The 19276-nt window shown below is 59.0% G+C and overlaps 8 protein-coding genes across 8 annotated transcripts; 2 read left to right on the top strand and 6 right to left on the bottom strand.

Moving 5' to 3' along the window:
* Window positions 1-219: 219 nt before the first annotated feature.
* On the top strand, window positions 220-943 carry B0H18DRAFT_1114985 (uncharacterized protein; the record flags this gene model as incomplete). Its single annotated transcript, XM_048033194.1, has 2 exons — window positions 220-321; window positions 383-943. The coding sequence occupies 2 exons, from the start codon at window positions 220-222 to the stop codon at window positions 941-943; spliced, it is 663 nt and encodes a 220-aa protein (XP_047898312.1).
* Window positions 944-955: 12 nt separating this feature from the next.
* On the bottom strand, window positions 956-1777 carry B0H18DRAFT_927890 (glycosyl transferase; the record flags this gene model as incomplete). Its single annotated transcript, XM_048041664.1, has 3 exons — window positions 956-1075; window positions 1179-1279; window positions 1447-1777. The coding sequence occupies 3 exons, from the start codon at window positions 1775-1777 to the stop codon at window positions 1046-1048; spliced, it is 462 nt and encodes a 153-aa protein (XP_047898311.1). The 3' UTR covers window positions 956-1045.
* A 2064-nt stretch (window positions 1778-3841) lies between these two features.
* On the top strand, window positions 3842-7206 carry B0H18DRAFT_1114983 (uncharacterized protein; the record flags this gene model as incomplete). The annotated part of the gene is made up of 11 exons (XM_048033193.1): window positions 3842-4288; window positions 4339-4491; window positions 4546-4957; window positions 5016-5395; window positions 5445-5764; window positions 5820-6252; window positions 6305-6469; window positions 6526-6742; window positions 6799-6884; window positions 6947-6975; window positions 7029-7206. 11 exons carry the CDS (start codon window positions 3842-3844, stop codon window positions 7204-7206), a joined length of 2820 nt encoding a protein of 939 aa, XP_047898310.1.
* Window positions 7207-7324: 118 nt separating this feature from the next.
* On the bottom strand, window positions 7325-8213 carry B0H18DRAFT_548514 (uncharacterized protein). The gene has a single exon (XM_048038558.1). The coding sequence runs from the start codon at window positions 8095-8097 to the stop codon at window positions 7489-7491; it is 609 nt and encodes a 202-aa protein (XP_047898309.1). The 5' UTR covers window positions 8098-8213; the 3' UTR covers window positions 7325-7488.
* Window positions 8214-8551: 338 nt separating this feature from the next.
* Window positions 8552-8998, bottom strand: B0H18DRAFT_980195 (uncharacterized protein). The gene is made up of 2 exons (XM_048044445.1): window positions 8732-8998; window positions 8552-8673 (listed from the first exon to the last, which is right to left on the bottom strand). The coding sequence occupies exons 1-2, from the start codon at window positions 8848-8850 to the stop codon at window positions 8628-8630; spliced, it is 165 nt and encodes a 54-aa protein (XP_047898308.1). The 5' UTR covers window positions 8851-8998; the 3' UTR covers window positions 8552-8627.
* On the bottom strand, window positions 8855-9270 carry B0H18DRAFT_980193 (uncharacterized protein). The gene is made up of 2 exons (XM_048044444.1): window positions 9058-9270; window positions 8855-9005 (listed from the first exon to the last, which is right to left on the bottom strand). The coding sequence occupies exons 1-2, from the start codon at window positions 9200-9202 to the stop codon at window positions 8977-8979; spliced, it is 174 nt and encodes a 57-aa protein (XP_047898307.1). The 5' UTR covers window positions 9203-9270; the 3' UTR covers window positions 8855-8976.
* A 1458-nt stretch (window positions 9271-10728) lies between these two features.
* On the bottom strand, window positions 10729-11870 carry B0H18DRAFT_548619 (uncharacterized protein). The gene has a single exon (XM_048038559.1). It carries the CDS (start codon window positions 11732-11734, stop codon window positions 10967-10969), a length of 768 nt encoding a protein of 255 aa, XP_047898306.1. The 5' UTR covers window positions 11735-11870; the 3' UTR covers window positions 10729-10966.
* A 5351-nt stretch (window positions 11871-17221) lies between these two features.
* Window positions 17222-19136, bottom strand: B0H18DRAFT_980163 (uncharacterized protein). The gene is made up of 3 exons (XM_048044443.1): window positions 18178-19136; window positions 17757-18121; window positions 17222-17704 (listed from the first exon to the last, which is right to left on the bottom strand). The coding sequence occupies exons 1-3, from the start codon at window positions 18883-18885 to the stop codon at window positions 17281-17283; spliced, it is 1497 nt and encodes a 498-aa protein (XP_047898305.1). The 5' UTR covers window positions 18886-19136; the 3' UTR covers window positions 17222-17280.
* Window positions 19137-19276: the final 140 nt, after the last annotated feature.

Below are 19276 nucleotides of genomic sequence, written 5' to 3'. Positions count from 1 at the left end.
CGGGTAAATTTCGCTGCAGTGGGTCAGAACAGACAACATTTGGGTGGGGGTGAGCCTCGTGCCAAACTCGGGTCATCTTGACAATGTCAATTCTTCTACACAACTAAGCGCTGTGGCGCACGCAGCATATTCGAACCCAGCGGCCGACGTTTACAGTCTACACAGCAGCCAGTGCCACGTCGACACCCAATAGTCTTGCGGAGCCTTCAGCGACTTTAGATGGAGAACATCGAGTACTACCCAACAATCGATGCCCCCGGGACAACGCGCGACGATCTGCCTTTCGCTTATCAGCTGCGACACCCCCCTAGCATGACGGAGGTATGTGACCAGATGCGCTTAAAGAAGGATTATGACATTAACGGGATTCCAAAATCTACAGGACGAACTCCTAGACGAAGTCAGGCGTAGCTTGCCATTGGACAAGCTTCCGCGAACCCTCATTCCTAACGCGCACCTACGCTGGCGGCCACCAACCATGCACTACGGATTCGACACAACGGAAGCAGTGGTGGAGGAATACGCCAAAGCACACAATCTGTCCTTTTACTATCCGAAAGAAGAGCCATCCGACTCGCTCCCTTCCGCCGCGGCGTCGGGCGACGGAGCTGAGCCCTCCTCCGATTCTACAGGAGGCGGTGTCGGAGCCTACAGCCCCAGCCGTACTTTCTACGCAGTCATGCGGGCCGTGGCCGATGAGTCGCAGATACGCGATGCGCGATTCATAGAGAATGCCCAAATTGCCTCGTGTCTGAACTCGGCGTCCGACCCCAGCGGTAGGGGAAATCGTTACGTTGCGTCTCTCTACACAAACTACGACCTCTTTTCGGATGAGATCTTCCCGTTGCCCAGAACAGAGGAGATCGAGAAGATGCGTAATATCCTGCGATCAACGCTACCGACCGGATGGTACCTCGAGGCCCGTAGCTGGCGATGGCAGTAGTCCTAGTTGAATAGCTACGTTTGTCGTTCTGATCTTCGGAACAGTGAACAGGATATGTAATGGATGGCATCTCAGAGCTAGCGTAACGTCGCTCGTTTCCAGTCATAAGTCTGCTGTGCTTGATACCTGTGTCTTGTAAGGATCACCCGGGGCACATTGGATGGAGAGCAGAGGACAAGAGAGAGGATTACGGGACTTGGTCAGTGCGGTCCGAGGAGAAAGGCGTGACACGCACCTCGTAGTAGAACCCGCCCTTCGAGTCGGGGTAGTCGAAGAACTGCGAGTAAGCCTCTCCGTGCCAAAAGTCCATGTTCGCGATTTCGAAGTTGGACCAGACTACAATCCGAACAGCACACGTAGATGTTCGGACCATCCAATTTCGGCCAGGCACAAGGATGTGGCGTGGCATGACAGGGCGGGGGCGAGAATGCCAACAATACAATGCGGGAAGAACAGCATCTGTCAGTAACTTCCCCCGGCACCGAGACATAAGAAGCACGCACAGTGGCACAGGTTATACGTCGCCCCACCATCCTCGCTCATGTAGTTCATGGCATTGTTCTCTTTCACGTACTCCGGGTGCAGCCCCACGAACTCCTTGACCGTTGCCCACAGTGTGGGGATAGTCGCCAAGTACTCGTACATCGTGATCGTGAATGCGTACACCTTGTTGTGGTCTTCCATGTACCGGAACGGATCAAAGCTGACGTCGCATCTGAAGTGCACGTCTGGCTCGACGCGCCAGTACCACTTGAATTGCTGCAGGAGAGGATGGCGATAGAAGAAGCCGGAGTTAAAATGACACATGTTCCTGTAGGACAAGTGGGACCGCATCCAGTGAGCCGTCATTTGGTGTGAAGGCGAAGAGGAAGTGAGGAAGGAGGGTGTATGATCTGACGAACTTGAAGATGAAGTGCGCATCTGTCGAACGTATAGCTGCTTGGTGCTGCTGCCATGTCTTGGCGTAACTTATACTTTGCTTTCCTCTCCATGTTTCGTTTGCTTTGCATCGTCTCGCGGCGACGGTGAGACTGATAGATACATACAAGCTTGCAAAATGTACATATCATGCATGACATCCGGTTACGACGCAGAACCGTTTCCCGTAAGTCGCTCGGTTGAACGATGGTGTTCAGCCCCAGGACGAACGAATGACAATTGATGGCGCGATGGCTTCAGGAATGTGAGCTCTGTTATGCTACATGATGCGAGTTGACGGAGTGAGTAGGTTTGAGACGGTGTTCAGACTGGCGTACTAACTGGTGTTACTCAGGCCTGACTACGAGAAGGTAGATCTCAGTCTCGTAATACCCTTCACATGGAGGTGCTTTCATTGATTCTGAAGCTAGGAAGGCGACTCACGCGTCGCGTTGAACTGTAAGTATGTCGCCCCCAGATTCTAGGCTGTGCCACGAGCGCGACGCGCGTCACGACCTCTCGCGGTGGACTTATCTGCCATGTCACGCCCATGCCATGTTGACGGCGTTGTTTTTCAGGATAATATTGGTAGGCCTTTGGCATCGGCATATAGGCCTCCCCGGAAGCAAAGTAGGAACCCGACGGTGCCCACGACACGTAATACAGTGAATTAGGACTATGAGGTTGATCTTGATTTTCTTGGCACTCGCACTTATGACGGTCGTTATCACGGAAAATTACTTACTGATAAGTCGTACAGGAAATCGTACTTTTCGTCTGTAGTCGGCGCTTAACTTCGTACACTTCGTACTTAGATGTGCCGACTGTCGTACACATTGCCCTAGCTGAGGTAGAGTATAATTCTGCACTGCTCGGTCATAATCTGATATTCGACTCCCTACAGTGAATATGTAAACTCGTCCTGTAGAGATATACATTGGTACTTCAAACATGGAGCTTTGGTCAGCCTATTCGTATGTGCGACCACATTTCCAGTGTTCGCCAATAGTGAATCCCTACTCGTGAATCTCGGTCTGTACGGATTCCCTGGACTATGCGAGGTGGGTCGCTTCTTTGGTTGGAGCTTCGGTCGACCTACCCCGAGTCGTGGCTGATTGTATTTCCGACCTTTGCCAGGAGTCGCAAATCTTTCTCCTCGGTAATCTCAGTCTTTGCGTGTTTCAGGGACTGCACGATGCTGAAGTTTCTGTTCTCCTTAGAATCCTCGCATCGATTCCAGTGATCGAAGCCGAAGACCACTGTAGGCGAGGTCGGTACGAGGTGTGTGCTTATTTGTTCGTGATGCCTCGTGGGCTTACCTGCTGCCCCTATTACTAGAGGTCGCTGTCGTCGTCAGCCAACGAGTCGACTTAGGCTGCCCGCCTTCCCCTGCAACACTCGGATCGTCACACCTGGCCTAGTGTCCCCTCAGTCGTCGAGTTCCTCTCCATCTTACTCCCCTCTGAGCTCGTCCGAGTTGACAGCTTGTCGCCTCTCAAACAACCCTATCGGTGAGCTCTGCCCTCTCACGATGGATTAGCTGTCGAGTTCCTGACACCGAAGTGCCTCCAGTCGCCCACTGTTAATACTTGCCAAACCTCGTGAGTGCCTCGAACTTGTGTATCGTTTCCATACATGCCCCTGACCTCGGACTCTCTCAAGATTCATTGCTCGCAATATTCACTGTTGCATACTATTCTCTCCATAATATCGGTGAGTGCCTTGCCAATCGTTCTGGATGCTTTGCTCATATCCTTAAAGGTCGTCTGGCCTCTTCATCGACTTGTGGGTTTTTCTCGTTCTTTGCTACCATCCGAGCTGACCCATCGCTTTACTAGAGTTCACTGTATACTTCAAGCTCCGAGTCTGGTTCTTCGTCGCTGCCCTGCAGCTATAGTTCATTTACGACACTTCAGATTCACAGTGAGTATCCATGCTCTCCCAATAGTCCTTCCTGTTGACGATACCTCTTAGCCTGCCATGGATAATCGCCCCCTTTCGCAATCCTCGCTCGACCCAGGCCTACTAGCTGGTTTCACGCCTGCCCAGCTTGCACAGCTTCGCCGGGCTCTCGACTCGACTCCGACAGCATCGTCGCCAGGCCCTCAGGGTCCCACCATGTCGTCGTCAGCTCCCAACACTGGACAGCCTGATGCATCGCCTGCTGCTGCGAGTGCTGCACCTCCGATCACGCCATATCACAGCCATCGGAGCCACCTGTCGTCGTCGTCGCTGGCCCCACCTGAACCTCCGCAACTCGCATTTTCGGCTGCCCCTGCCCCCCTGTTTCCTACTTATGGGTCTCAGCCAGCACCTTCGCTCGGCTTCCCAGGTGTTATGCAGGCTGCGATGCCACTTGCTGCCCCCTCGCCGACCCAGCCATTCGTCGGGTTCAATGCGACACAAGCACCAGGCACCTCGCAGCGAGTCAACATCGAGAGGCGAACATCAGCTGCTCGTAATGCAGCTGGTCCAAGTCGGCAGCCTCGTGGGGCGAGCTCGGCTCCCCGAGCGACCCGATCGCGACGCAGCCAGGCTCCGGTCGTCCCCCGGGCATACACAAGGAGATAGGCCCATGCCTGACTGAAGCTGGTCAATTGCGGCTCGTCGCTCATGTATACCCTCCTTCTGTAAGCCTTTCAGTTGATCAATCGTGGCTTACTTTGCTGAATCGCTTGCTGTAGCTCGCTCCAGATGCCGAATCGATGGGCTACAAGTTCCCCCTTTTCCAGTTTCGCTACTCCACCATGCGAGACTACCTCAACTCCTTCGGCCTTGCGCGCACGTATGAGCGCCCTTTCGAAACATCCATCGTCACTTTTGTTGAGGATATTATCGCCGATCTCAGGGCGTCACCTCTCGGCTACGATTTCGCCCAGGTACTCAATTTCTCGCAGCATCGCCACGAACAGCTCGAGCTTCAGCTTCTGTCGCTGCATAACAAGGGTACTCCCACCCAAGATGGACAGGCATGGCTCCATCGCTACCCTGTTGCACCAGACATGACCATCGCCACCCTCGCGTCGTCTATGTTTGTCTTGTACTTCTGTAAGCCTCGTCTCTGTATCCGGGATGGTGCACTTCATGTCTACTTCGGTATGTGTCCATTCCTTACTCATTCGCTGCAGGCACATGTTTACTCCAACTTCATTAGTCGTTGCCAATGCCCCAGTCTCGCTTCGCCTTCCCTCTGCCCTCCCCGATAGCCCGCCTCTTCCGCATACCTGCATTTCGGACGGATTCTATAATGGGCTGCCACGCGATGGGACGCCTGGATCGGGGCATGCTCGCGATAGCAATGTGCTCTGTGATTCGACGTGCCTAGCCAGAGACTCGGAGCTTACTAGTAGTAGCGACACCGATGACGAGGTTGAAGAAGCCCTTGGCCTAGTTGGCCCTACTAGTCCTGGGTTGGAGTCGCTCAGCCTCGACGATGGACCTGCTGGTCCAACTGCTCCTGCGGCAGTGTCCAATGCTCCGAGCCACCCCCGACAACGAGTATCGGCGCGGCTGCGCAGAGCTGGGCAGGCACAAGTAAGTGTCGTGCCTGTTATTCAGTCATCGCTGCTTAACACCTATGCAGCTATCATCGATCCCTGCTCTGCAGCGAACACAGACTATACCATGTTTCGTGCTGGACTTGATCCCTCCTCGACTGGGATGGTCGACTCCATATCGTCCGGCGTCTGGGTCCTACCACCCTGCTGTACGATGCGAGGCTCTAGCAGAGCTCAGGAATGCAGTTTTTGAGGCTGCATCTGATGGCCAGAGGCCTTCTTGTCGCCTCCGAATCGACGGTTCTGACGTGCCGCATATGGCAGTCATCTTCAAGGACATGCTTGGCCAGGCTGCAGTCAACGGCGACTTCACCCACATCCTTGCCATGAATCGATCGTTCCGCGCGTAAGTCTCTAGTGCCCCATGTGTTCCTCCTCGTGGTAATGCTCGTCGTTCTCAGCATACAGCACCACGAAGTTGGCGACCTGCCTCTTGTTGCGTCGTTCGGCGATGGGCTTGAACGGCAGACAATGATGGTACTGCTCGCAGAATTCTCTCGCTGCTTACCATCGTACTTCATGACGAGGCTTGGCGAGAACTCCAACGTCCTTGCTTGCCCTCCGCGAGCCTTGAGTCCTGCACAGAAGGAAGAGCTTGGGGCCCTCGGTGCCATCGTCGGCCTCTGCTTGGTGAATGGTATGGCAATCCCGAAGATCGCAGGAGAATGGTTGATCTATCTTCTCAATGGCTGCAACTTTGAGGCGATCACGCGCGAGGTCACACAGGCCTTCCATCCTCGTCTCGCAGCGGAGATCATCCAGCTCGACAGCATTGGGACGACTGGCGATCTCACACCATTTGAAGAAGACTTTGTCATTTACCTTGGGAAGCATGTAAGTCGCCGCACATGATCTGCTTTGTAGATGACGAGACGAGATTTTGCAGACTGCATTATACACGATTCGTGACGAAGAAACCCATGCTGCTTTTGCCCCAATGCTCCTGTACAAGGCTCTGCTAGGCGACGACACTGTTGCAGAGCATACCGATACTCGTGCTTTCCGCGCAGGCTTCGAGTTGCCGTGTCACAACGGGTTCACGTTGTCGAAGGTTCGTTAATGCAGCACTATCAGCCGAGGGACTACCTTTCTTACAGTCTTCTTCAGGCTGCTCAAGCATTCGCCGGTGGACCAGCTGCACTCGTGATGGCGGCCTGTTCGACGCGAATTGGCAGCTACGAAAGCCTCAAGCCTTACCTCGATATTATCGTCAAGCACACAGTCCCTCTTCCCCTGAAGACGATAGCCTTCGACGATGGGCGTGCCAGTCTAGGGATGTGGTCAGGGGCTTCCTCCAGCGCACAGGCATTCCCTGCGCTGCGTCGTTCGAGAGGAAGCGAGCTGCCGGGACGTTCACCTCTGACCTCGTTTCACTTGAAGAGATCGACTCTCCGAGCTTCCGCCCTCGCATGCTCGCCATCGCTGCCACTGGCTCCGACTCGATTGTGGGTAGCGAGAAAATCAAGGTTCGTACTCGCAGCAGGTCTGCATCGTTAGTATGCATATGGATCCTGAGTCGGTTTTCCAGATCACTTTCGTCGGCAATAGTGACGAGGCGTATGCCTGCCCTGTCGCGAGCCGCGCATTCTGCGAAAGGAAGGCATCGTCAGCTGGCAGACATGCTTCAAGGAGGGTGTCGTTCCGACTGCCTACCTCGCACAGCTCGTCCACGAGGTATACGATCCGAATTCGGTGGACAAGCCGACATCCCTCCTCAATGCAATCGACAGCTGGCTTCTTGAGGAATTGCTTTCTGCGATCGCCAGTCCCCACGGTGGTATCCTTTAATGTTCTCATTCAGTTCGCAGGTGGAGGCGGCTCGGGCCTGCTTTACGATCGTAGCGACGCCTGAGTCCTCCCGCCTTTTCCGCGCGGTCTTCGCATTATTCTACCTTGCTTACCATTTGCACTTCATTCACTCACATAATACTCGTCGTATGTTCTATCTCCTCGCCGCTCGCTCGCAGTATGCACTCGTAGTCGTACAGATTCACCCCTGGCAGTTTCGGGCTGCACCGTACCGATATGGCTTAGGAACAGAACATCTATGAAATCAATGTTGGCTCTGAACTATCGTGCTAATTCTCGCTCTGCAGTTCGCGTCCACCGTCGTTCCACCGGTCCTCGTTGCCGGTGCCGCCGCCGCCAGTGCGGAGCCTGCCTAGAGGTGGTCATGGAGGGGGCACGAAGTCGAACTTGGGCGCAGCACTCAAGGTGGCGAAGTGCATGAAGAGGCGGGCGGTAGCGGTGCAAACGGGGGTGCGCAGAGTTGCGCGCTCGCCAGAAAGGCTCGAAATCGGGCAACTCGGTCCCGGCGCGAGCGCGAGGCGCCTGCGGGGCGCGGCGCGGTTTTTCGATAAGCTGCTGGGCGCCGGGGGCGAGTGCCTTGGGCGCGGCAATGGGGAACCGGTGATTAAGGGCACCAGGAAGTTGGCCAAGCTGCCGCGGGGACAGCAGAAGCCGGCGTCCAAGGGGAGGATCTCGGCGCCGGCGAAGTCGCCGGTAGCGGGCAGGCTGAAATTCACGAGTTGCAGGAGTCTTCTGCAGGTGAGCGGGCGCGGCGCGGTGCGGTTGGAGAGCGCGTTGGGGCCAGCGGAAAAGGCGGTCCGCCCAGCCTCCCGGGACCTGAAAGTTGGGCGCCTGCGCGCGCGCAGCCAATGCCCAGCCAAGGCGGCGCATGCAACGCGCAGCGCGCAGGCGGCGGCGGCCACCAACCTGGGTGCTCCGGGGCAATGGCAAGCGGGCAGGCGCAGGCCGGTCGATTGGCGCTCGGGCGGGCGCGGCCAGGCTGCAGCCGGCGCGAACTAGAGGCGCGAGCTCGAACTCGCTCTGCTGGCCGCCGCGGGGAGGAGACCAAAGACTGCAACCGAGTCCTCCTTTGACGACCCTGCAGATGCGACCACCCGGGCCTTACCCCAACGCGAACATCGATGCAGGATCGCCGCCAGAAGAGCTGCGGCTGAGCATCAGCCAGTACCTCCAGAACCGCAAGCGCACCGCGGAGGTTGAGCCCGGGGTGCGCGCCGTTGCTGCCTGGCCGCGGCCTTCAGGAGGCGCCCTCAGTGCGCGCGTTGCGGCCCCCGGTAACCTCGCGAGCGGGGGCGCAGCCCGGCTCTGCCCGCGCGGGACCAGCCGCAGGAACTGGGCGGCGGAAGCCTGCACCATTGCGGCGTTGCAGCAGCCAGGAAGCCTCTGGATGATGGTGGCCTTCATCGCGAACCTGATCCAGTCGAGAGGGACGAACGAGATGATGCCCTGCAGGCGCGCAGGTTAGAGAATGCAGAGGGCCACAATGAGATAATCGAAGGCGCACCCAGTCCCAGGCAATACCCACCCAAGTGAGATTCCGTGGATACCAGCGAAACCCCAACTGGCGTACTCAGCGACGATCCTGGACACGAGCTGGATGACGCAGCGCGGCGGAAGAATCATTGCGAACGTGCGGTGAAGATGGGAGCCTGCGAGATGATGGCGACGTGGAGGTAGACAATCGAGTGAAGGACGCGGTCATTGTGGTTCGTCGCCTGCGTGAGCCTTGCGTGAGCCCGTTTTCCAACGTTACGCCGAATTTGTTGTAGGAGCTTTGCCTTCATGCAGGTAAATAGGGACGAGGGTGATGGTGGGCAGTGAGGTAGATACCGAAAGCGGTGGCATACGAGAAAATCTCGGCCAAGTCCCAACTGTCCGGGCTGGTCGAGAGCAGGACACGGTCGACAGAGAGGGTCATGAATATGGCGCCGTCGCTGAGCCAGAGTCTGCTAGGTGCACTGATGAGGTCGAGCATGGCGCGCGCGGCGAGTCCGCGTGAACGGTGCGTGTGAGCGGTCCATGCGTTAGCGCCCAGCGCGCTGCTCTTGCTGCATTCAGCTTGTCAAGGAATCACCCTCTACCCTCTCCCGGTCTCCCGCTCGCGCTCCTGACCCAGGTGGCCCTCCTCTCGAATCTGAGAACCTCCTCTCGACGTCCCGTGGTTCTGCGTGACAAGCAACCTAGCCACGCGAACCAGGTCTCTCGCGCAAGTCCAGCCTCGAGCGACAAGACTGTCCAGAACACGACGAGCGCAGAGCGGGGATGATGTGAGGAGGGAAGCATAGTAGGAGCACGGGCGCGGGGAGCAGGGAAAGCGAGCAGGAAGCTTGCTCCAAAATCGGCGGTACGCCTTCACCGGACGTGCCCACCCAGTCACTGCCGCCCCTCTCTTCGCCGCCGAACATCGCGCATTGGGTACGCCGAGCCTACCGCCCGACGTACGTGCTCCTGACGAACGCCCGCAAGCTACAGACGGGCCCGGGCGCCTCATCCTCCTCTCCTCCGCCTGTCTTCGTCACCGGGAGGCCCCTCGCCATCGCCCTCACCACCGGGTCCGAGTCGCCGCAGCCATTCCCCACGGCCGCGCCCCGCAGGCTGGTGCAACACACAGATCCTGCAGACAAATTTGTCGCGTTCCAGCGCAGGCATGCCGCGTATGTAGCTCCGTAGCCGGGTTTTCGCATGGAGACTGACCCGCCGCGATTGCGCTCGCAGTGTAGCAAAATGAGCTGGCCGAACGCCCGCTCCCTCAGGCTCTTCTTCCACTCCCTGACCACCGCATGCGCCCGCTCCTCGTCGGATGCACGCTCCTCCACTACTACCCCCAACAATGCTGTCAAGTAGACCTCGCCATCCGCGATGCCGGCCGGAGCTGATGGCTTTTCGCGCCGCCTCAAGATTACCGCTACCTCCTCTCCCCGTCCTTCATCCCGACACCAGGCAGGCCCATCTGCCGGCAGTCCAAGCAAACTCTACAACCCCAATGCCGCCAGCCCCCGACGAGTCATTATCACCGCCGAGCCAGAAGCCGTATCGGACGCCGCGGCGGCTGCGCCGAGCTCGTATGCTCCGCGGGGCCCCGCGCCAGATGAGCCGCGCCAGGCTGCTTACAAGTCCAGAGCGGCACCCGATTCAGATAGACAACTCTTCGATCAGCGTAAGGACGGCGTGTACGCAGCTCAGCCGGTTCTCCCCAACCACCGCCACTCCCTCCAGCTCTTCTAGTGGGGGGTTCACAGCACACGACCGCTCGCTCCTCTAACAAAACTTCATTCTTTACAATGCGTCGTTTACTCGTCGCTTCGGTTGCTGCGATCGATCTCGCGGGCGCATTCGCCCACCCCGGTGGCAACAGCAACGGCAATCAGGTCCGCCGTCGGAAGACCCTCAGCTTCGGCCCTGCGCACCCGCATGCGGTTTACCACGCGGACCCCGTCTACGCGTCCAGTGGGTTTGCAGACGCGACCAGCGACCCAATTGAGGTTGCGCAGCACTTCGCAGAAGAGCTCACGCGGGAGACGCCGCCTGCCAGCTCGTTCGTCATTCGGAAGGACTCCTATACGGACAAGAACACTGGCGTGAGCCACGTCTACGTGCGCCAGTTGTTGCACGGCATTGAGGTCTCCGACGGGGACATCAACGTGGACGTGAAGGACGGTGTCGTAATCTCCTACGGTGACGCGGTATGTAATGGCGTCATCTCGATGCACATCTTACTACCCACTCACATCGTCTGACTCTAAAGGTTTGCCGTGGCTGAGCCAGATCCTTTTGTGTCTGGTCTCGTGCGCGGCCTTCCGGATGCGCATTCGGAGCCCTGCGCCGACTTCTTCGGGGAGCTTGAGTCGCGCGCGGAACATCTCGAGCAGCTCATGGAGGCGCATGAGGCTCTGGGAATATTGATGCAGAGCGAGCAGGTCACGCCCGGCAACAGCAAGCCAGCCGCGCTCATTGAGCAGGCTCTCGGGGATCTCCCGTGGCTCAGTAGAACTGCGAGCACGCCAGCGCGCCGTTCTTCATGGCGAACCACCATGCGTTTGCGGACCAGGAGGATGCGCTGGGCGACCCGGCGTGTGCGCTGCTCCAATTCATGATCGCGGCGACGCCGAACCAGGCGCTGCCGAACCAGGCGCTCACGGAGGACCTCACGGAGAACTGTGCTGCGCACCTTGAGAAGATGCAGTCGACCTGGGAGCCGCGCTTCGTCAGTGGTCGTGGCACGATCTCCGGGCTTGTGAGCAGCGTCCCGGACGCCGCCAACCCCCTCAAGGCGAAGGCTGCGTTCATCCAAGTGCCCAACGGCGACTCGATGTCCCTTGAGCTCGTTTGGAAGCTGGGTTTCCGTACCGGATGTGGCGTGGCACGGTCCAATTCCTGGCGACCGGCCGCAGTTCGAGGTCGAGATGCAGGGCAACTGGTACGAGGCCGCCGCGAGCGCCTCCCAGCCGCATCGTCTCATTTCCGCCGTCGGCTGGGCATCAGACTCGCCGGTGTCGGTTGCTCCCATCCCGCGCAGGCGAGTTGCTGGTATTCAACTTCACGTAGGTCCCGAAGAAGACGAAGAGGGAGGATGTGCTTGATGAGGCGCAGAAGTACGCCAACGCGACAGGCACCCAGTTGTTCTACACCAGCAACCTCGTGCATGATCTGTACTACCGGTACGGCTTCGATGAGGTCTCGGGTAACTTCCAGCAGCACAACTTCGGTCGCGGTGGCGAGGAGAACGATGGCGTCATAGCCAATGCTCAAGACGGCAGCGGGTACAACAACGGTTAGTCATAAGTAGCTTAGTGGAGAACGTGCAACTCATCCTTGTTGCAGCCAACTTCATGACTCCTCCTGACGGTCAGAACGGTCGTTGCCGGATGCACCTCTGGAATACTGCGAACCCGTACCGTGCGGTGATCTTGAGGCTGGCATTGCGATCACGAGCTCTCGCGCGGTCTCAGCACGCGTCTGGCGGGTGGTCCTGCCACCTCCGGCTGCCTCGGCTGGGGTGAATCCGGCGGCATGGGTGAGGGCTGGGGAGACTTCCTCGCCACCACCATCTGGAGCAATGCGGACTGCGCACCCCACCCTCAGCGAGGCGTTCAAGGAGGCGGCGATGCCTGCGTCCTGGAAGCCGATCCACTTGGGACAAGTTAGAGGCGATGGTTTCGGTTGAGTGTCGTGTTTGTTGTGCTCTCTAATACATCGACTCTAATACATCGATAGCATGTTTGTTGTTGACCATGCGCTTGAGTGCTTTTTGCACCGCGCGCGTGCGAGGAGTGGGAGGTGCGAATGCGTGGACTCGAGGACGGGTTCGCCGAGTCTGCAGAGCCTGCCAGCAGAGGCGATCACGAAAGAAATGGACGAGTGCGCCGCGTTGGGCGTACGCGGTCGCGTTTGATGTCTTCCGCCATAATTAGCTAAGTACTCGGGTCGTCGGCGTGAACGGTGGTCGCCAATAGTGTGCATGCGAGCATACAGTGCGCCGTTCACTTCCGCGTGCAACCACGTCCACCGAGTCGCCGCGGCGCGGCGCGGCGCCCACGAGGGATGAGCGTGCCGCACCACCCTCCCCGACCATATATCCCTGCACGCGAGAGACGAGCGTGCCCGCCCGCCACGTCCATATCTGGACGTGACCATATCCGGCCATATCCAGCGCCTCCGACCCGTCGCGCGCGCGACCCACACCGCCACCACCGCATTCCCCGCTGTCCAGTCCACCGGCGGTCGTACAGGTCGCCCGTCACCCAAGCCGCCCCGCATCCGCTGTTGTCCACGGTGCTACCGTTCCGCAGCGCCGCTTGGAGGGCGCTGCGGGCCAGAGGATGAGTGTCCCCGCTGTCGATGAGTCCCCTCCGAGTCTGCGGCCACCCGTCGCCGCTGCCCCCACCCCTGCGCTTCGATAGTCACCCGTCACCCGTGTCAGTCCCTGCCACCCTCCACAGCCGACTGTTCCGCTTCGCGTTCGCTGCACGAATCCAGTGTGCACAAACGGCATCCCGTCGACTACTCACCCTAGTCTCGGGTCAATCCTCCTCTCAGTCATCTTTTTTGGGCAAGAGATCACACGAGAGGTTGGCACGCGGACTCGAGCATGACACAAGCCCCACGTAGACACACCAAAACGCTGTTAAAAAGGCGTCGCTCAGGCCTGCCACGGCTTAGTTGCGTCCGCAGCGGGCAGGCGTGGCTTGAGCAGGGTGTGGAAGCTTGGTTCGCTCACAGAACCTCTCGCGCGAGTCCCTCGAAACCTCTCAGGCGAGTCCTTCGAGTTCAGCAATGGCGAGCACAAGCTACCGGGTGTCAATTATGCCATCGGCGGTCTCGGCAACCAGACACAACCCCATCGCGAAGAGCGTCGATGGGCTCGAATGCATGGACTCCAGGACGGGTTCGCCGAGTCGCGGGACACGCCGACGCGTGCTTCAAGGGACCCCGACTAGCACAAGGACGGTACATAGCGAGGAGTAGGGCGAGGAATAGGGAGATCTGCAGAGAGGAGAGGAGAGTCTACACGACTCCGGTGAGTATTACGGACCATCACCCACCACCCCCTCACCCTGGCCTCCGAGTTACGCGCGCCCCGAACTTGACGCGCCCTGTTCTCGTTCAGCGCGCCCACCGCCTCGCCACCCATCCGCTCGCTTGGCCATCAGCATGCGCACCGGGCGCAGGAGCCGCGTTCAACGCGCCTGCGCCCCTCTAATTTCAAGTCATGCCCACTCGCCAAGTCTCCGTCCGCACCCCGATCGTCTTTGCTCGCAGTAGGCGGCCTCTCTGTCCAGTCACCACTCCAACCACCCACGCTCCCGCCGCCCTCCTCACGCCCTGGTCACGCGGAATCGCCGCGCGCTCGGTAACCTTACTAGTACCGCCCCCACTGCCTACGAGTTCGAGGTCGAGCGACCGCGCGACGTCAAACCCATCGCGCAGAGCGCGCCTGCGCACTTAGCCAAGCACCCAGAGGACGAACCGACGCTTGGGTGGATGGCCGCGAAGGGACGACTGGCGCAGACGGAGGAGAACTGGAACGACTCCCGTGAGTACCGAAGTCGCTCGCCCTCAACCTCCCTCTCCTCTGCGCCGGCGTTCCGCATATCCTTCCTCACTCGACCCGCCTCCACGTCCGCCATCTGTTCACGTCCGTACTCTGCACGTCAACCTCGAGCTACGCGCCCCCGTCCTCGTCCGACTCGCATCTGCCCGTTCAGCACGCGCCGGATGCAGGACTCTCCGCTCGGCGCGCCTGTGACCTCGCAGTGTCTCACCCAGTCGGCGACCCACCAACATGATCGCGCCGGCGCGCCCAGTAGTCCGTCCCTGTCTCCCCGAGTGCGCCGTGTTGGGCGCATGCAATTGCGTTCGATGTGGACGGGGGCGGCCACGATCAGCTACTGAGGTTCACGCAGGGACCCCAAGCTGAGTGAGCAACAACTGCACAGGTTGTACCGCTCGCCTGCCACTCCAGCCGCATCCCTGCAGAGCTCGGCAGCAAAATTCAGCCCGCAAGCATCCATTGTAACTCGGTTCGCCAGTTTCCTCTTCTCTGCGGCTCGCTCGTTCTTGATACTGTTGACAAGGCGGACCCCAGGCTCGCCGCACTCGATGCGTCCACACTGCTCCTGCGCTTCGCATGGTCGCGACTTCCCCGGCCTCGCCTTAAACCAAATGAGTTTCACATCGGACTTCAACTTCCGCGATAACCACTGGCTCCCGACTCTCGGTGCGCCTGCGAGGTCATCTCCGTCATTTCGTCATCTCCATCGCCTGCCGACGTCGTCTGCGGTGGTCGCTGCTAGCCATTCATCTTCGTCGACAATCCGCGGACATGCTCATGAGCTCACTCAGCAAATGCCTCGCAAGCGGCAAGGTCCCGACCGGTGCAGACTCGCCGCCTATGACGACTCGTCCGACAAGCAGCAGCCCAGTGAGCAGGTACCGGCGGGCAGGAACTGGCACATCGAGCGCGATGCCGTGACTAAAGCGAAGCGAAGCGGACGAGGCAGGGGATGTCGAGGCAGAGACACGCCGCGGCGAGCGAAACTCCGCGTAAGCCTCTCCGTTTGGCGCTGTGATACTCGCTCTGACCGTCCCATACGGGCTGACTAGGCGAGGGCACAGATGGCGCGAACGTGGGTGTGCGGACGTGCCGTACATGGTGGCTGACCGGTGAGTGGCCAGATGAGCAGTGAAGTCTGCATTTCCGGGCCAACGCGCCTGCCGGGCGCGTGCAGTCTCCAAACGGTCGAGTGCCGGACCGGGTGCTTTTCGGCATGCCAGTGTCGGAATGATGACGTGCGGGGACGGTTCAGCGGTACGCGACCTCTGTGCCGCGCTTGGTTTGGTCACTGACCTATGTGCAGTATGCGTCACCTCGCCCAACCGGGAGGATGTTCGCTGCGCTCGACCGGGGCCAAATACAAATGTCGGACTGATTCGGAGCTCATCAACCTTGCGCGGAGACACCGACTCACACGCAGAAGACGCGCAGAGTTGAGGGTGAGCACGAAGAGAGCCAGGAAGTCGGCAAGGGACACGATGAGCGGCCACGCAAGACTGCCCGGTAGGGAACGCATACAATGTGCGAGACGAAGGCCGAGAACAGATCGAGGAGAGAACGGGAGTGAGTGTCGACGCTGACCAGTGCATGTGGAGGCGCCGCTAACGTCGGTGGGCAGACCGGGATCGCGGCGGGCGAATACCAGCCCGTGAGCATCCCGTTTGGTGCCCTCTGACCGGGGCAAATGGGCTGGAGATTCGACCGGGCGAAGGCAGACGCGCCGTGAGCTCGTGCCGCGCAGCGATCGTCGAGGAAGGAAATGGTGATCGACAGCAAGTGCGCCCGACGCGTTGCGGTCGCGCGTGCAGCTTGACCGGGGCAGATCGTAACTTGACATATCTTCCAGGAGGCATCGTACAGGTTTATGGTTCGTACGTAGCACGGCACGCTGCGAGTCGGCGGCGCGAGTACTTGGCACTGGTTGGCCGGGACACCCGTGCTCGGCATCTGCTAACCAAGACTGCTAGCTTTTCTGCTCGGAACCGGATCGGAAACGGACAAACATACCCTATGAGATATGGCTGGGCACCCGAGTGCGTCTCGTCGTTGACTGACCGGCGTGGATATACCGCTGACGTCGGTGACCAGACCGGATACTGCGACGAATGTGTATCCGCGCATGAGCGCTGAGTCGACCGGGGGTAGGCGGATATGACGCGAGCTTCGGTAGTGCAGCGATCGTTGAGGGTGAATGACCGGTAAGTCATCCGGTAAGCGGTACGATCTGCGCGTCCAGGCCACGCGCCCTGACGGGCGCGCGAGTGTTGCGCGCGCAGGCTGTTCGGGGCAGCCCAAGTCGGAACCAAGATCGGCGTGGAGGTGGACCCCCGCGGCCGCATCGTGATCGACGACGAGTACACCACGTCCATCTCTGCCGTGAGGTGCATGGGCGACGTGACCTTCGGGCCCATGCTCGCGCACAAGGCCGAGAAGGAGAGCATCGCGGCGGCAGAGTGCATCAAGGCGGGGCACGGGCACATGAACTACCGCGTGATCCCGGGCGTCGTGTGCGTGCACCCGGAGGCGGCGTGGGTAGGGAAGACGGAGCAGGAGCTGAAGAAGGCGGCGGCGCAGTACACCGTCGGTAGGTTCCCGTTCCAGGCGAACTCGCGCGCGAACGCGGGCGTGGGCGTGGGCGGGCGGGCGAGTTCCTCGTGGAGAAGGAGGACTGACTGCATCCTGGGGCTCGTGCTCGAGTGCGGCGTGTGCGCGGAGGACGTCGCGAGGACGCGCCACGCGTACCCGACCTCAGCGAGGTGTTCAGGGAGGCAGTGATGCCTGTGTCCTCGAAGCCGAACCACTTGAGGAGCACAGGGGTCAGTGGAATGTGGAGGGCATGCTTGCTGCGAAGATCGAGAGTGCGAGGCAGGTAGTCCCTAGATACTTACCCCATCCTTGTTGTTGGCACGAGCATCTAGGGTTTTGCTGAAGCTGCAGTAATGTCTACTCTGTGTAAATTGAGAATATTGCTAGCTATGAAGACGAGTGATGAGTTACGACTAAATGCAAATTGGGCAGGGATTGACACTGCAGTTGTAACCGTCATCGAGGCAGAGGGTGCATAGTTCATCGCCACAGCTGCTCTCGACGTCATCCTCCATACTCTCCACCCATTCCTTCTCCGCAGTCGCAAAATCCTCACCCTCAACATACTTCTGCCAGGTGGAGGCAAGGCGGGTACTCGTAACAAAGGCGATGCCAGCCTGCGCGAAAGGCGGAACATCTTCCTTCCGATCCGAGCTGTAATCGAGCAGACTCGTGCCATGGTCGTGCTCAGGCATCCACGCGATCATCGTGTTGGGAGCCTGGCATACCTTGATGCCATAGACTGCCTCGTAGAAACTCCCTCCTGTCATACCCTTGCGGCGAGAAGTCGTCCACGAGAACGCCCATTTCTGGGGCTGTTTCTCTCGATGAATGGCACTACAAGATATGCATCAGGACCGATCCAAGGAAATGCTGTAAGAGCACTTACCGCGCATAGTTACAACCAGCCACACCTGCAGGCGGTGCGAGTTCGGCATCATTGAACTCGACGTACTCGTCTCCGCACTCCACCATATAGATGCCTTTCGACTCCCGCGACTTCGAATTGGCGTCCATGCGACCCATCGAATTCTCGGAAAGGTACAACTCGAACGGAGCGAGGACCTCCTCAGGAAGGTGTGACTGGATCAGGTTCCAGAAGAGAGCAAATACTGATGATACGCGGAAGTCGTGCTCCCGTATGAATTCTGCGGTGTGTTTGGAGGAGCGGAGGTTCCGAGCCCAGTCGTACAGAGGGTGGCTGCGAGAACCAGCAGTGTAGCCGAGAAGCACAAGCTTCCCCGGGTCCTCGAGCTGGTGCACAAGTGTCAATAACGAGCACAAATGAGACTCAAATATTGCCTGCTCACCCTGACTGATCTTCTCATATCAGCCGACTGCTCTGTCTCGCCATTTGCGTATGCCAGAACCTTCTTGTCCTTACAGAAGTCCCGGATTATAATCATGACGACCTTGCCTGTTTTCCTGTCCCGAAAAACTACACTCTCCTCCTCGTGCACAATGTGTGCGAGCTTCGAGGGGTCCTCCACGGCAATAGGGTGCCGTGTGTGGCGCCTGTCCGCCTGCTTGCCCTCCTCGATTCGAGGTCTCCACTGCTCGGCTGTCTCGGGCGACTCAGCAACCCACCAATGGTAGTCGGGGTATGGCTTGGTGAGTGGGTCAACAAAAACCTCTGTCGTGTTCTCGTCGAGCCAGGCTGCCTTGCCGGCCTCATCTAGCCTCCGCAGGTGCAGGCGCGCAGCGAGATCCCTGCACATCTCCTCCCGCACTTGGGTGTTCTGCTTACGCAGGACAAGGGCCTGCTCGAGTTGATTCGGAAGTTGCTGGGCCCGGGTATGAGCACACCATCCCAAGAAACCAGCAAAGAGGTCGCCTGCGGGGGAAGGAATGCCAAGGGAGGCGAGTCGAAAGTGTAGTAAAGCTGTGAGTTGTAGGCGGGGATAGGGATTGCTCGAACGAGCAAGTAACTCGAGAGCAGCCGCATCGCCACTGATGTCTTCGATGAGAGCGGAGTATGCTGCTTTCCGGGCCTCTTTCTTTTCTTTCCGCGAAGGCATCGTGAGCCCTGAATGCAGATGAATGAGCTCTGCGTGAGCGGAGCCAGTGGGCGCACCGCGCGGCCTACATCGTCACATGACCGAATTGGTGGTGCCACGCTCGCCGCTGGGCGGCTCCGAGTCGTTCTCCTCACGCGTTGTCGCAAACAGCCACGCGTACCGAGCCGCAGATCTTTTGGCGGCGGTCATGCGTCGATGTTCGCGTTGGGGTAAGGCCCAGGTGGTCGCATCCGCATGATCGTCAAAGGAAGACTCGGCTTCAGAAGATTTTGGTCGCTCTTGCCCAACTCGCAGCAAAGCAATGGGAGCTGCACGTTCAAGCGTTCAAAGGCTGAGGTATGTACTTACTCCGCAGAATTATGCTGCGCAATGCTAACAACTGAGCTATCTC

This window comes from Fomitopsis serialis (genome assembly GCF_022376445.1).
Source record: "Fomitopsis serialis strain Sig1Antser10 chromosome Unknown B0H18scaffold_6, whole genome shotgun sequence".
NCBI lineage: Eukaryota > Fungi > Basidiomycota > Agaricomycetes > Polyporales > Fomitopsidaceae > Fomitopsis > Fomitopsis serialis.
This window is presented reverse-complemented; position numbering and strand designations above follow the sequence as displayed.